Genomic DNA, 15,549 nt, shown 5'->3' on the forward strand with positions numbered 1-15,549 from the left:
AGGTTATGACAACAATAACCCACGTTCACTTATATAGTTAGTGCCCACTGCTACTATAAATGACCAAACTATTATAAATCGCAAGTACACGTGGATTTATTAATAATAACCTGCTATCCCGTATTAGCATGCTTCTTGTCACATGCGGAAGCTCTGGGAATCTTCTTTCAGCCCTAAACACCTTTCAGGAACATCTTGATGCAAAACGCAAATATAAGAAGAAGAAATGAAATGAAATGTTATATTAACGTCTTCAAAAGGCCAAAGTGACCTATGAGACCAAAGTTACAACCATGTGACATCTGATACACTATCTGGAAAAGAAAAGAAAGAACTGAAGGTAAGTACATAGCCCTACAATACATCAGTAGAGGGAGCATCTCGAAGCAGCAACTAGGGAGAGTGGGAAGCTAATGCTACTAGTCAAAATGGGGTACATGAGTACATGGATACATGAATACATGAATATGGGAGAGTACAAAAAGGAGTATAATCTGGCTAGACATAGGCTCCCCCATAAAAGGTTAAAAACCCTAGTCTAAACCTAGTCTAAGACCTAACACCCCAACAAGATGAGAGATGCCTCACAATGAGCTATGCGCTGCCTTTTATACCGTTGGACTGGCTGACTTGCTATCGGCCAGGTCCCTGGACACAACAATATATCTTGCTACAGTCGACCCAAGATCTCCTCTTTATCTTCTGGCCAACAGCCTCTTGGTCCATCCAAAAGTCTTCCTTGCCCCAATACTAAATGCACTAGCTCCTGAATCTAGTTTTAAATATGATCTTTAGGTGTTGCCCTTCAAGGATTAGCTGTGGGATTAGCATGCACATGACATCCCCTTCTGCTAAACTTGATGAAGGGATTCCAACTTCTAACCCTGGATGACTGTCATCATCCCCTTGTCTCCTCATGGACTCTCCAACTTGTCATCCTTCCCTTCCTGGCAACCTTTTCACTAAAAACCCTACTCTGTCTCTGACTCCACTCCAAACCTAATGAATATCTATGCATATGTTCTACTTTGTTCCCTATCCCTTCATGCCCTGGCCCTGAACACTTTCTTTGGTCTTCTTTTCTTGAGTATTGAGTCTGGCACTCTCACTCCACTCCTTGGAGGATCATCCTCCCTTGGAACTGTTGCCTAAAAGCCTTACCTGGTATGCCCCAAGTGGCATCCGACTCACAGGATTGCCATTCCCCTTGGGTCTTGTGGAACACCACCAACCAAGCTCCTAGGAACTTCTTCCATGTCTTGTGTTACTCTCCTTGATTGTGCACCTTCATCTGTGACACCATCGGTGTTTACGCTATTGAACCTGATACTGATACAATGGTGCCCACTGCCTAGTCCTCACACCACCAAAAGATCCAAGACATGTGCGATGGTTTCATCCGTGGGCAATGCAGTAAGGGCAGGTGGGACATGGGCAGCAACAATATCTCAGAACCAGCCTGAAGCTCTGATACCAATGTCACATGCGCAAGCTCTAGGAGTCTTATTTCAACCCTAAACACCTTTTAGGAACATCTTGATACAAAACACAAACAGAATAAGGAGAGGAGAGAGAGAGAGAGAGAAATGAAATGAAATGAAATGATATATTAACGTCTTCAAAAGGCCAAAATGACCTGTGAGACCAAAAAGGTTACAACAATTGGTGGATCTGATACAATGTCTGTGTAAGGAAAGCTAAAAACAACTAAACAACTAACTGAAACTGAAACAACTATGAGGAAAAATACGGTACCAGGAGCTCCTAATGGATAACATCTGAGAGAGAGAGAGAGAGAGAGAGAGAGAGAGAGAAATGAAATGAAATGATATATTAACGTCTTCAAAAGGCCAAAATGACCTATGACACCAAAAAGGTTACAACAATTAGTGGATCTGATACAATGTCTGTGTAAGGAAAGCTAAAAACAATTAAACAACTAACTGAAACTGAAACAACTATGAGGAAAAGTACGGTACCAGGAGCTCCTAATGGATAACATGTGGGAGGAAAACTCCAGCAACAAAGGTAAGCATCATACACATCACTATCCAAAGATGTCTCTCATCAGTCGTTGGCGGATATCCTCAATGTCCTCCATGGTGAGTACTCTGACTGGACGTCTCCCATGCCGTGCTAGTATGGTCCTGATCCTCTGTTGTAGTTTCCGCCGGTGTCGAGATGGGCCTCTCATCTTGGGGCGCCTGGACCGCCCCAGCTCTATAGCCCGATCAATCAGTGTACCTCTGGTGCGGCTGTACTCTGGGGCTAGCTGCAATGCCTGCTGACCTGACTGCTCAATCTCTGGTCGAAAGAAGTCTGTAATCTGCCTCTGTAGGTGTCTCTCCCTCTCTGATCCCCTCCCTCTCAGGAGACCCTCTCTATGTCTACGCAGCTCCAGCAAGTACAATCCGAGGCATCTCTGATCCTAGTATCTCATGACTCTAGAAAGTGGTCCAAAGACCTCTCTGAACAGGCAGTGAAAACGGCCTCGTATCTCATAATATACTGGACAGTGACATATGTAATGTAACTCTGTCTCTGGCTCCATCTGGCACAGCTGACAAATCCTGGCCTCAGCTGGTACTCCTCTGAATCTGCCAGTCTCAATCTCTAGCTGGTGTGAGGATGTGCGCATCTGACCAATAGCACACCGTACCCCATGAGAAAGATGAGTATCCATGTAGCTGGGTCTAATCACAAACCCATCCTCCGTGAGCTGTAGAAGATGATCTCTATAGAAAGCCATCTTCGTACCAAGCTCGTGTGTCGGCTGTATCCATGTCCTCCTAGTGTCCAGCTGAGTCAAGTCTTGCCTGATAAGTCTGGTAATCTCTGCCCGTGTGAGAGAGAGGGAGGGTGCATCCAGGGAGTACTGAAATGGAGGAAGCCTGTCCATACTAAAGCCATGCAGTTGGAACCAAGCTGTCATCTGTGCATACCAACATGATCCGTCTCCCTGTGATGCCAACTGTCGTGAAGACTCCAGGGCTAAGCGAGCATATCTGTCTCTAGGGAGAGCCCAAGTGCTATGTATAAAGGAGACTGATCGAGTGAGTGCCTCTACGACCAATGGGGGGGGCAGCCATCTCTGCACGGATAATATCATGTGGTACGGAGGCCTTGGCCCTAATCATCCGGGAAATCATAGAAACCAAGGACCTCTCCATACGTCTCCATCCATCAGTGCTACCAGCTCGGCTGTGGTGATCCACTGAGGGTCCCCATATCTCCACTCCATACAGCATGGCTGAAGTGACGAAAGTGTCAAAGAGCCAGAGTTTTGTTCGAGGTTCCTGAAACTGAACCTGCGAACACATCCTCTCTAGTCTCCCCAATGCTGCATAAGCTCTGGTCAATCTGGTCTCCGCTGCTCTCCTCAAGGAAAATAGTGGGCCACTAAAAACCACACGAAGGTAAGTATATGCATCTGTATACTCCACTGTCTCCTGACCATATGTAAAGGTGGGCATTGACCTCCTGTGCTGTGGTGTTAAACACCATCACCTTGGTTTTACCAAGGTTAACAGACAATCCACTGTCCTCCGCAAACATGTGCAATGCATCCAAATGACGCTGCATCCCCTCTGGAGAATCTGAGATCAGCACAATATCATCAGCATACAATAACAGCGGAATCCATGTCCCTGCTAGTTGTGCTCCTCTGTCACCCTCCCGCTCTACATAGTCCGAAACCTCATCCACATACATCCCAAATAAGGTGGGGGAAAGGGGGCAACCCTGTTTCACCCCAATAGTGGAGTGAACCATCTCAGATACACCCTGGGTAGTACGTACCTGCCCCACAACTGTCCTGTATAAAGCCATGATTCCCCAAATCAGCTCTGTCGGCACTCCCATCTCCTGTAGTCTGCGCATCAGTCTGGCTCTCGGTACTGTGTCAAAAGCTTTGCGGAAATCCACAAAGCAGCAGTAAATCCTCCTGCCATATAATCTGCCCTCCTCAATAATAGCTCTGAGTGTCAAGATATGGTCGAGAGTGGAGAAACCTCTCCTGAACCCTGCCTGCCCTGATGCACGTATGCCCTCTCTCTCTGCCCATCTACTCAACTCCTGCTCAAGAATAGATGCATATAATCTAGCCAATGTGTGACCAATCATGATGGTACGATAATTCCCAGGAAGCATAGGATCCCCTGACTTGAAGATAGGCACAATCGTGGACATATTCCAAGTCTCAGGAAAACCCTCACACATGGCTCGGTTAAACATCATAGCAATAAGCTCTGCAAGCATATCTCTGGCATGAATAAAGTGCTCTGCTACCAAACCATCATGATCATATGCTCTCCCAGTCCTCATCCTGTCAATAGCTTTCCTTACCATCTCAGCAGTAAAGAAAGCACACGGCTTTGGGCATGGCTCCGATGGGTCTGGCAGGGGCGGCTGTCCTGGTGCTGTGTACAGGGATGCTGCATACTCACCCCAAATCTCTGTGGAGGTAATGGCTGGTGATGGTGAATGCTCATGGAATAGTCTCCATGCCTCGCCTGAGTCCTGACTCATAAACAACTGGTACAAATCCCTCTCTAACTGAGCAAGATAAGCCCTCTTCTTCCGTCGCACTAGGTGCCGGAAGGTAATCCGTGACTGTCTGTGAGTGGTAACACCCATGAGCACCTCTCTCTGTAATCTGATCCTCATCTCTCTGCACTCCTCATCATACCAACTGTTCTGGGGCATGTTCCCAGATTGTCTCTGTGTAGGCTGACTATGGGGATATGCCTCTGATGCTGCAGCATGAAGCGTCTCTATCAATATCTGAGTGAGCTCATCTAATGGCCGTCCCGGCTCCTCGGCACATTGGCGTCTGTATATCTCATCCGTGTATACGGTGTCAGTCTCCCTCGTAAAGGTATAACAAGTGTGTGTGGAGACCTGTCCCAATGGAGTGGTGCTGAACTGAAATGTGAGAGTGAAGGACAAGATAGCATGATCCACTGCTATTCCAACCGGCCTAGTGCCTACCATAAAATCCTGAAAAGAGGGAATGAGACTGGGCTGAGCCATAACATAGTCCAATGTACTAGCACCATGCCGATGTGGAAAGCTAGTGAAACCGCCCGATGTCGGGAATCTCTGTAGGCCATTCAGGATGGCCAATCCATGTGCAGAGAGAGAGAGCTGAGTTTCAGCATATTCAATAAAGTACAAAAAGGTGTACAATCTGGCTAGCCATAGGCTGCCTCATAAAAGGTTGAAAACCCTAGTCTAAGACCTAACACCCCAACAAGGTGAGAAATGCCTCACCATGAGCTATTGGCTGCCTTTTGTAGACCTTGGAAGCACCATTGGACTAGCCGACCTGCTGTCAACCAAGTCCCTGGACACAACAATATATCTTGCTGTAGGCCGCAAGATCTCCTCTTTATCTACTTGGCTAACAGCCTCCTGGTCCATCCAAAAGTCTTCCCTTCCAATACTAGCTGCAGTAGCTCCTGAATTTGGTTCCAAATCTGATCTTTATGTGTTGCCCTTCAAGGATTAGCTGTGGGATTAGCATGTACATGTGCATGCACATGACATTCCTCCTAATCCGAGGGCTCCCTACCCTTGCCAAATTAGGCCACTAATCCTGAACATTAGTACTAGGTACCTAGCATACTTCCCCTCCTCAAATATTTCCACTCTTGGAAACAAAATCTGTCTAAGAAAACTCGGAACCCTATGCTGTTAACTAGCAATTATTTTCGATGTCGAAGGGGAAACCCAAACTACATCAGACAACTAACTCCATAATTTGGTTCACCACTCATGTACTTTCCATTGATAACTCTGCCATAGGAACTAACTAAATCTGCAGCCAGTGTTCCTACAACTATCACAATAGAACTAAAAACAAACCGACTCCAACCAATGTTCCTACAACTATCTCAGTAGAACTAAAAACATACCAACTCAAACCAGAGTTGTGAGGATCACAACAATCCCTCAATCCAACTCCCAAGGAACCGGATAATCTGACATCATATAGACAATTGTCGTAGCCAATCAAATTACCTACCCTATCAGGATTGGGTAATTCCTCCTACCTAAGGGATATAAAAAAATATCTTCCCTCTCTAAAAAATACATTATTGTACCACATCCTCTACCAAATGCACAACAACGGAATCGGTTCTCCAGCATGTCAATTCTTTCTGGGACTCCACCTAAAACTACATCTTCAAGAACTTCTCAACAGAAACTTGGGTTGACACCCATATCAAACATAACATATTCTGTATTATCATAGGCAAATTCTAAGACCAATCGAATGATCTCTCGATGTTGAGCATGTGCAATGTTCCACCAGAACTAATTTATCCTCTCTGTTGCCTCTGACAAACTGAGAACAATCATCATAACTAGTATCGAGAAACTTCAAGTCCCAACTCAGCCTACTGTGTCAAGGTAATCAAGATGCAAGAGAAATCTGCCACTATCAACACTCTCTACTGGAGTTGGGTCCAAGTAGTGTAATCCCACCAACCAATACCTTGCTACACAACTCTGAACAACAACCATAAAAGCTGATAACCTGGATATATGCCACATCATAGGCGTGGCCCATAAGCCATACATCTGCCACATCAAAGGTGTGGCCCATAAACCATAGATCTGCCACATCAAAGATGTGACTAATGAATGGGACATCTTCCATATCACAGACTAGTGCACTCACCCATGAACTAGGCATCTAGCAATCCTTGGTTCTGGATAACTATCCTACCAAAAGCTAAAACATCTGCCTCGACGGAATCCTAGCATCCCATACCACCAGAACATACCCCATATACGTCTTACAATCCATCACTCCTCAACTTGCAATACTTCTGAAAGATTTCAAACCACACCCGATGTAACTTGGTTGAACACAATGCTAATCAATACACTTAAATACACTAAGATTTTATGGACACTTGCTCAAAATACAAGAAGTAAATTGCTGAATTGACAAGAGACACACAATGAGACGGAACGGCCGACCTCTCCCTCAAATAAAGTATATTGATCTTGGGAGGATCAAGTACATAGTGTCATGGGCATTTCTAACCAGATTTCCATACCAATACATATGAATACAGTATTGCAAACAAGTGGTTGTCGATGTAGACTTGCAACCCACACTACCCTCTCAAGTGCCCATGTTCCCTACCATCTGCTCTCTATTGTTCCACCAACACATGGTAGCAACAATCTGCAAGAGAGCACGTAGGACAAGAGAACACTACACAGGGTATGTGATCTTGTAATCCGGTTCCTCCCTCCTGCTACTTGCTCCCATATTTAAGCATAAAAGCTTACCAATAGCAAGTAGAGTCGATGACAGCGGAAGTCTTCGCGATGGAAGTCCTTGGAGTGTTGAGGCCTTTGATTTGTCGCATTTCTTCGCGACAAAAGTCTTCAAGAGGATGAAGGGAACCTTGGGAAAGCTTCCCCTATGGTTCAACTTGAGAAAGGAAGACTGAAATTAGGGTTTTCAGCAAAAAGACCAGAAATTACAGCAGAAATGAGAGCTGTTTTGCTGAATTTCAGTCATTGGGAGTGAGTAGGAGAGTGATTAGCACTTGGAAACACTCTTGGAAGCTTGGAAAACACCCTAGCAAGTTGGGTATGGCTATGGAGAGCTTGGAAATGGAGAGAATGGTGGAAAAACAGAGTTTTCAGTCTCCAAATTCTTCATGAAGAGAAAACACGAATTTTCTCTTAATAAGTAAGTGAATTGGGGTCCAATCAGGTGAAGGGACATGGAGAGATGCCCATTTATGAGTAAAAGGGGAGGATCAGGTCCTGGAAATTAATTTATAGGTGACTTTTGGTCGCCCAAAACTTAATGAAGTGGGAACGCACTCACTTATAAATATTGGCTAAGTCCTAAGGGCTATTTGAGCCTAGATTGGGTAATACTTACCACCTGTTCACATGCCACACAACCATGTCAGCAGACAGTTTCACACGCACGATTCAGGGGCGAGCGTCCCCTTACCGGAACTACACATTGGTCAAGCAAGCATGAAAACAGCATGCAATTTCAATTTGCAAGCAAGCACATGAAGATGCTATGCAATACAACATTAGTATGGACAATCCCCATTCATGCAATTTCAATTTGCAAGCACATAAAGATGCTATGCAATGCAACATTAGTATGGACAATCCCCATTCATGAGACTATACCAAAATAGACGTGCTCCAGGCAAGTACACGAGGTACCAGATCCAATGGAACACCAATCCACCAAGCATTTCCGGGCATGTACACGGAGGCACAAGTCCCAACGGAAAGCCAAGTCTACAGTATCACATGAGTGGCATCAATCCCCGGCATAAACAACTCCCATGGACACCAGTCCAAAGTACATACATGATAAGAAAGCACGGGTGGACCAATTGGGTGGCCAAATGGTGACACCCAAGCCAGGGCTAAGGTCTAACTCCCACAATCCATCCATGCTAGTCCTTCGGCATGCCGATCTATGCTCTGCCACATGTATGGCCGGAGTCTTGGTCAAACTCTAGTTATGACAACAATAACCCATGTTTCACTTATATAGTACCTGCAGATATAAATAGCTAGAACACATGGATTTATTATTAACAACCTTAGCTACCTATATTAGCATGATTCCTCCTAATCCCAGGGCATCCCCTAACCCTGCCAGATTAGGCCACTGATCTCGAGGATTAGCACTAGATACGTAACATATCATAACCCACAAGTCCCAAGATCAAAACCTAGCTTTGATACCAAGTGTTACAACCCCACAGATCTAAACACAAAGCACAAGTGATTAGTACAAACCCCCTAAGAGGGGTGCAAGCTAGCTCACCTCTCCACCGTCGGTTCTATGCTTCAAACCACCTCCGCAAACCACAGGTTAAGGTCTAACTCACATAGATCCATGCTAGTTCTTCGGCATGCTGACCTTTGCTCTGCTACATGTGGCCAGAGTCTTGGTCTAACTCTGACCAATAGTGAGGTTATGAGAACAATAACCCATGTTTCACTTATATAAAGCCCATTGCTACTATAAATAGGCAAACTGTTATAAATAGCCAATACACATGGATTTATAAATAATAACCTTAAGCCACCCATATTAGCGTGCTTCCTCCTAATCCCAGGGCCTCCCTAACCCTGGTAGATTAGACTACTAATCTCGAGGATTAGTACTAGGTCCGTAACAGAGGACTAGGGAAGGCTACGTGGAAGAGTATAGATAGATCCATGCTAGTTCTTCGGCATGCTGACCTTTGCTCTGCTACATGTGGCCAGAGTCTTGGTCTAACTCTGACCAATAGTGAGGTTATGACAACAATAACCCATGTTTCACTTATATAAAGCCCATTGCTACTATAAATAGGCAAATTGTTATAAATAGCCAATACACATGGATTTATAACCGTGAGCCATCCATATTAGCGTGCTCTCCTAATCCCAGGGCCTCCCTAATCCTGCTAGATTAGACTGCTAATCTCGAGGATTAGTACTAGGTCCGTAACAGAGGACTAGGGAAGGCTATGTGGAAGAGTATAGATATGCTACAAGTAATGATGCTATCACGCATGATAAGAAGTAAGATGCCAACGCCTAGGAGAGTTTGAGGTGGCCCCACTAGCCATAAATGCCCTCTTTCAAACCATCACCTACATCCAACATGTAGACACTCTCGATAGGGATCATCTTTCGAGGCTAGCACTAGAGTCATCTATTTATTTACACTAGGAGCGGGAGCAGGAGCGAGAGCGGGACTACCCTCCACCTCATGAGCATCATTATCCTCGCGAGCATGGTATCCAAGGTAGTCAACTAGTTTGATGCACAAGGCCTCCAGATGGACCATCTTGTCAGGATACTCTAGACTCTCCATTCTTGAACCTCTCATAGTAGGAGATCAAACACATTATCCAGTTGGATCTAGTGCATTTTTAGTACCCATGATGATGTATTTCACGGACATGATGTAACCTTTTGGTCTGATAGGTTATTCTGGCCTTTCGTAGATGTTACTATAACTTTCTTTCTTTCTTTCTGTCTCTCAACAAGGAGATGTTATCTTGTTGGGTGATCTTAATGCACAAACAGCAAAGGAACAGATCCCGATGTATGATTTCCAAGATGATGCCATCATGTTGTCTGAGATTGATCTCAATGAGATCGGTTTGCAACAGGCCTAAGGATACAGCATAGGTCCATATGGGATACACTTCCTAGAGATGGGAGCCATGCATGATTATATACAATGGGATGTCCCGTTGGCCTACGTCAACAGCCCTACTTGCTTCCAACATAGTGGAGGTTCTAGCAGAGTGGATTACCTCATGGGGTCTCCTGCTCTCATACCATATGGGCTGTCAGCCTCAAAGTAGGTAGTATGATGAGGAATGCAAAGCCACAAGGCTCCATCTCCTACGCAAGAGAGAACATAAACAATTTCTTTTTACTTATTCATTCGACCTTAATATTTTCCTCTACACTAACCCAACCATGCATAACTCTATTTATCCAATCAACACCCACTGCAAATGAAAATCATTTCAGCTCCTCTTTGTTTTCCCAAATCTTATATTGTGAATGTATTTCACATGAATAGTTGTATTTTATTTAAGGAAAAAAGTAGAGGTAAAGTAGGGGCTCCTGTTGCCAAATAAAATGTATACAAGAATGCGGGACAAAAAGTAAAAAATTATTGACACTACGGAAGATTAATCCCATACTAGCAAATATTCATCGCACTTGGGGTTGTATCGTACTCGCCAGGTCCTGCAATAGATCATCACTGTCATTGATATGAGGTAACATTCTAATCATTTCAAAGGGCGTAACAATCCTAAAAACCTTTGGGCATATGAAAATGCTGTCATGCACCTCCAACAAACAACCTTGCAGAGTCCAGCAGCAAGGATAGATGCTAACACAACTGGTTTGATTCTAAATTGAAACATGCATATGATCAGGATACCTGTTGCACAAACACATAACCAAATATGAACACATGTAGACTTACCAATGAGAGTGACCAGGCAACTCAAAAAGAGAAGTACTCGACATTCTTTTATCCCAAACATGAATTCGGGACTCATCTCCAACCGTTGCCTGCAAAAAATAAACCCAAAACAAAACAAAACAGAAGTAAGAAAGAAGCATGTTATGCACCAGTGCATGCTACCAGTCGTGTGACCTGTCTATAATTGTTTTACACAATTTGCTTGGTTCTCTAACCTTAATTTACATAATTTGCTTGGTTCTCTAACCTTAATTTACATATTATGAAATAACATCTGATTAAACTTTGCAACTGGGACAATATCCCAGAGCACCATAGGAAGAACAACAACATTTGAAAAAGAATGACAAACATGAGGAGGTTCTCACAAAAAGATGTTGCTTCTTAGGATTGTAGTCTATATCGTGTGCATGTGCATGTTCTATTGCTTGTGTCTGCCTGTATCAACCAACACAAATTCTGTTAAATATGGCATTTTCCCATTATCAGTTGCTAACACTTGATTTACAACAAGAATACATTGATAGAGAACATCCGAGTTATGAAAACGTCCATGCGTGTGCATCTGAGAAAGACAGAAAGTTATACTAAACATCTCCAAAAGACCTCATGGGTCTATGAGACCAAAATTCCAAATGTAGCACAAAGTGTCCAGGATGAATAATGAACCATAGAAAAGAAAAAACTGTGAAAAAATAGCTACAGAAGCTAGGGTAGCCATGTGGTCACACAATGAAACCATCCTCCCATAAAGCCACGGCAATAGCAATGGCCTGGGGACGAATCTCTCTATGTCATCTGAAGATGTCGTGGACCTATATCTGCGGGTAGAAGGTTGCCCCTTCGGGGACGTCTGGCTCTCAATATAAGTTGAGCTCACAATTTGGTCTTCCCTTGAGCGCTAGAGGTCAATTGAAGCAGGCTTTTAGCCTGATCTATGGTCCTCCCAGTAGAAAGACGGGAGAAGAAGTCAGTGATGGAGGCCTAGGAGGCATCCCTGTCACCTTGCTCTTGGGGGTGTTGTCTTAGTAAGCCTTCACGATATATATATATAGGTGGCCGTCCCTGCTCCTTTCTACATGGAGGCAACTCTGGTGAGCAGGGCCTCTCACTCTCTCTCCCCCCCCCCCGCCTACTGCCCTCTCTCTCTTCGAGCCTGTGTCGCCTCCCTCTCCCGCCTACTGCCCCGCTTGCTGACTCTCTCTCTCTCTCTCTCTCTCTCTCTCTCTCTCTCTCGCCTCTGCTCTCGCCTCTGCTCTGCTCGCTACTTCGCCTCTGCCCGCCAGTTCGCCTGTGGCCGCCTCTCTCATTTCGCCTGTGCTCTGCTCCCTATTTCGCCTCTGCCCGCCAGTTCGCCTGTGTAAGCCATTTCGCTGCTGCCGCCCCTTTCCACAGTTCGCCTCTGCTCTGCTCGCTACTTCGCCTCTGCCCGCCAGTTCGCCTGTGTAAGCCACTTCGCCTGTGGCGCCTCCCCTCAGTTCGCCTGTGTAAGCCACTTTCGCCTGTGTAAGCCATTTCGCTGCTGCCGCCCCTTTCCACAGTTCGCCTCTGCTCTGCTCGCTACTTCGCCTCTGCCCGCCAGTTCGCCCATGTAAGCCACTTCGCCTGTGGCGCCTCCCCTCAGTTCGCCTGTGTAAGCCACTTTCGCTGCTGCCGCCCCTTTCCACAGTTCGCCTCTGCTCTGCTCGCTACTTCGCCTCTGCCCGCCAGTTCGCCCGTGTAAGCCACTTCCCCACCCACCCACCCTTGCCCAGGCCCCCAAGGCAGCAACATAACTCTCTCTCTCTCTCTCTCCTCCCTGCCTGTGGGAAGGACTGCAGAGTGATTTGGAGGAATGGCCCCGAGTCTCCAAGAGAAACTCGAGGCCCTCGAGATGGCAATGAAGGCACTAATCAAGGAGAACAAGAAGACAGCCGATTCCAACCTCAATGAGGTGGAAAACAAACTACATCGGCACATCATAGCTCTCGAAGCACGGGTCACAAACCTCGAACAAGAGAACACAGCACTCAAGGAGGAGGTGAGTGCATTGAAAGTGGAAATGGTAGCCATCAAGAATGCTGAGAAGGAAGAAGGGGAGATCAATGACAACACTCTCACGGCCATCAAAGAAGAGATCTCCAAGGAGATCACAAAGGACATGGAGGGAAAGCTCGAAGCCAAGCAGTCAGGATGGGTCGAGGTGGTGAAGAAGAACATCCGAAAAGAAGTGAGGGAGGAGACTCAAAGGGAAGAACACCAAATCATTCACACCACCATTGAGGAGGAGAAGATGAGGCATGCTCGCCGCCTCAACATTCGAGTCACAGGTATAGCCGAGACACCCGACTCCACCCCCGAGAAAGATGGACAGCTTCTATGCATGAAGCTCGGCTACAAGGAAGAGCACCCTCTCCCCTTCACCAAAGCGTGGAGAGCCGGGAAAGACTCAACACGCAAGCGAGCCCTCATCCTGCAGTTTGCAGGAGAGACGGAGAGGGTCACCTTCATGAGGAAGAGGGTCGTACTACGGGGTTTAGAGGGAGCTCCTATTTTCTTGGATGATGATCTCACGAGGATGCAGCTTGAGCATAGGAGAACTTGCATGCCACGAGTCTTACACGCGAGGAGAGAAGGCAAGAAGGCCTTCTATCGAGATGGTCGGGTCATCATTGATGGCCGGCCCATGGATTAGCGGTTTGGGGTCTATGGGACACAGACCAGGCCACTGACAGAGATACACATGGCAGTATGGAACTGTAATGGTTCACTATGGGTGCAGCCTGGACGACTGGAGCATGTTATGGTGGGGAGAGACATCATACTTCTGACAGAGACACATCAGAGCCCAGAGAGAGGGCTACCTCGAGTAGAGGGATTCCAGTGGGAGTCAGCATACAGGAGGACCACACGCCAGGGTACCTCGAGAGGGTCGGGGGGAGTAGCAGTCCTATTCAGACGGGAGCTACAGGGGAGACTGAGAGTGGTAGCACAGGATCCAGAGGCTAGATACATGTGGATCAGCTTACAGCTCTCACAGGACAGGGTTATATACATAGCTTTATGTTACTTTTCTCCATCAGGATCCTCCTATGTCATTACAGAGGACATGCCACAGGAGGAGGAGACAGGAGCCTCGCCATACACTTGTCTGTCAGAGGAGATTATGCATTATTCTACACTAGGGGAAGTATTTCTTACGGGCGACTTCAATGCCCACACACAGAGCAGACAGTGTGAGGTGTATGACTATGATGACATGGAGATCCTCCACCCTGTGGATCCAGATGAGATAGGGGCTAGTCGGGCATCAGAGGACACTGGACCAGATAGAGGACATTATGGGGACCACTTACTAGAGTTGGGAGCCAGGCATCGTCTCGTTATTTATAACGGGATGCTACAGTGGCCGGGATCAGGAGGGCTGACATGCTTTCCACATGGGGGTCATACACGGACCGGAGGCACGGTGGTAGACTACATTATGGGGTCTTTGGAGGCATCACAGCTTGTCACCTCATTCTCCATTCCACCTCGTCCTATTGGGGCAGATCATACATACTTGGCATTTTCACTAGCCGGATCACCAGTATCACCAGCCCCCCACATACCGACGCCACACACTACCATCTACTTCACACATGACATGGCAGACATATACACTGGCAGAGTAGAGGATGGGCTCCTACTCATGGATCCCCTGGCACCTATGGATACCATTACAGCCCAGCTCGCATCACTCCTACACACGGCTGCATTACAGAGCTTCCCACATCGTGTACACTCAGGAGAGCTTGCGAGACCTGGGACTATGCCCCAGAACAGATGGTATGATGACGAGTGCAGAGCCCTATACTCACGGCTGCGCATACAGAGAGCCTTGGGAGCCATCACAGAGCAGGAGTCGAGGAGAGAGATGAGGAGACTTACTCGCCGCAAAAGGCGGGCCTTCGCAGAGATACAGGAGCTAGAGATCTTTCATTTCTTCATGAGTAGAGATAGCCCTGTCTCATGGCGGCACTTTAGAGAGCCCCGAACCCCGACACCTATTGCAGACCCACAGACATGGCACACATATGCAGAGGGACTATACCATGCCCCACAGCAGCCACCTATACCTCAGCCACAGGAGCCTCGACCTACCACAGCTAGCTTCTTTACCCACTCGATGGTACAGGAAGCTATCCGCCGCCTACAGCATGGACGGGCCGCCGACCATATGGGCCTGCAGGGTGAGCATCTCATATATGCAGTAGATTCTTTAGCTCCTTTTCTTGCACACCTGTTTAACAGGGCACTAGCAGAGGGTTTGCCTGCAGAGTGGACGATGCATACCATTGTGCCGATTCACAAAACAGGGGATATGCTCGATCCGAGCAACTACAGGACGGTTATGGTTGGCCACGTGCTGGCCAAACTGTATGGTGCAGTGCTGGAGCAGGAGCTTAGCTTATATGCTGAGCGAGCAGGTTTACGCTCATCAGGGCAGGCAGGCTTCAGGAGAGCTTTCTCTACCACCGACCATGTATTCACTTTGAGATCTATGATTGATCAGGCCA

General features: G+C 46.5%; 1 protein-coding gene across 6 annotated transcripts in view; it reads right to left on the bottom strand.

The window, feature by feature from the left end:
* LOC147635649 (WD repeat-containing protein DWA2-like) overlaps positions 1-15,549 on the bottom strand; it is a 122,155-nt gene that overhangs the window by 46,105 nt on the left and 60,501 nt on the right. For all 6 annotated transcript variants that reach the window (XR_015266691.1, XR_015266690.1, XR_015266689.1 and 3 more), the window contains exons 7-9: positions 11,380-11,449; positions 11,012-11,100; positions 10,722-10,767 (exon numbers count right to left, since the gene is read on the bottom strand). Coding sequence is in view for 2 of the 6 variants with exons in the window: in XM_086803029.1 (XP_086659155.1) it covers positions 10,722-10,767; positions 11,012-11,100; positions 11,380-11,449 (205 nt within the window). In the remaining 4 variants the exon portion in view is untranslated. The remainder of the gene's footprint in view (positions 1-10,721; positions 10,768-11,011; positions 11,101-11,379; positions 11,450-15,549) is intronic.

Source organism: Cibotium barometz, chromosome 9 (genome assembly GCF_041138505.1).
Source record: "Cibotium barometz isolate CiBa-2024 chromosome 9, ASM4113850v1, whole genome shotgun sequence".
Taxonomy (NCBI): Eukaryota; Viridiplantae; Streptophyta; class Polypodiopsida; order Cyatheales; family Cibotiaceae; genus Cibotium; species Cibotium barometz.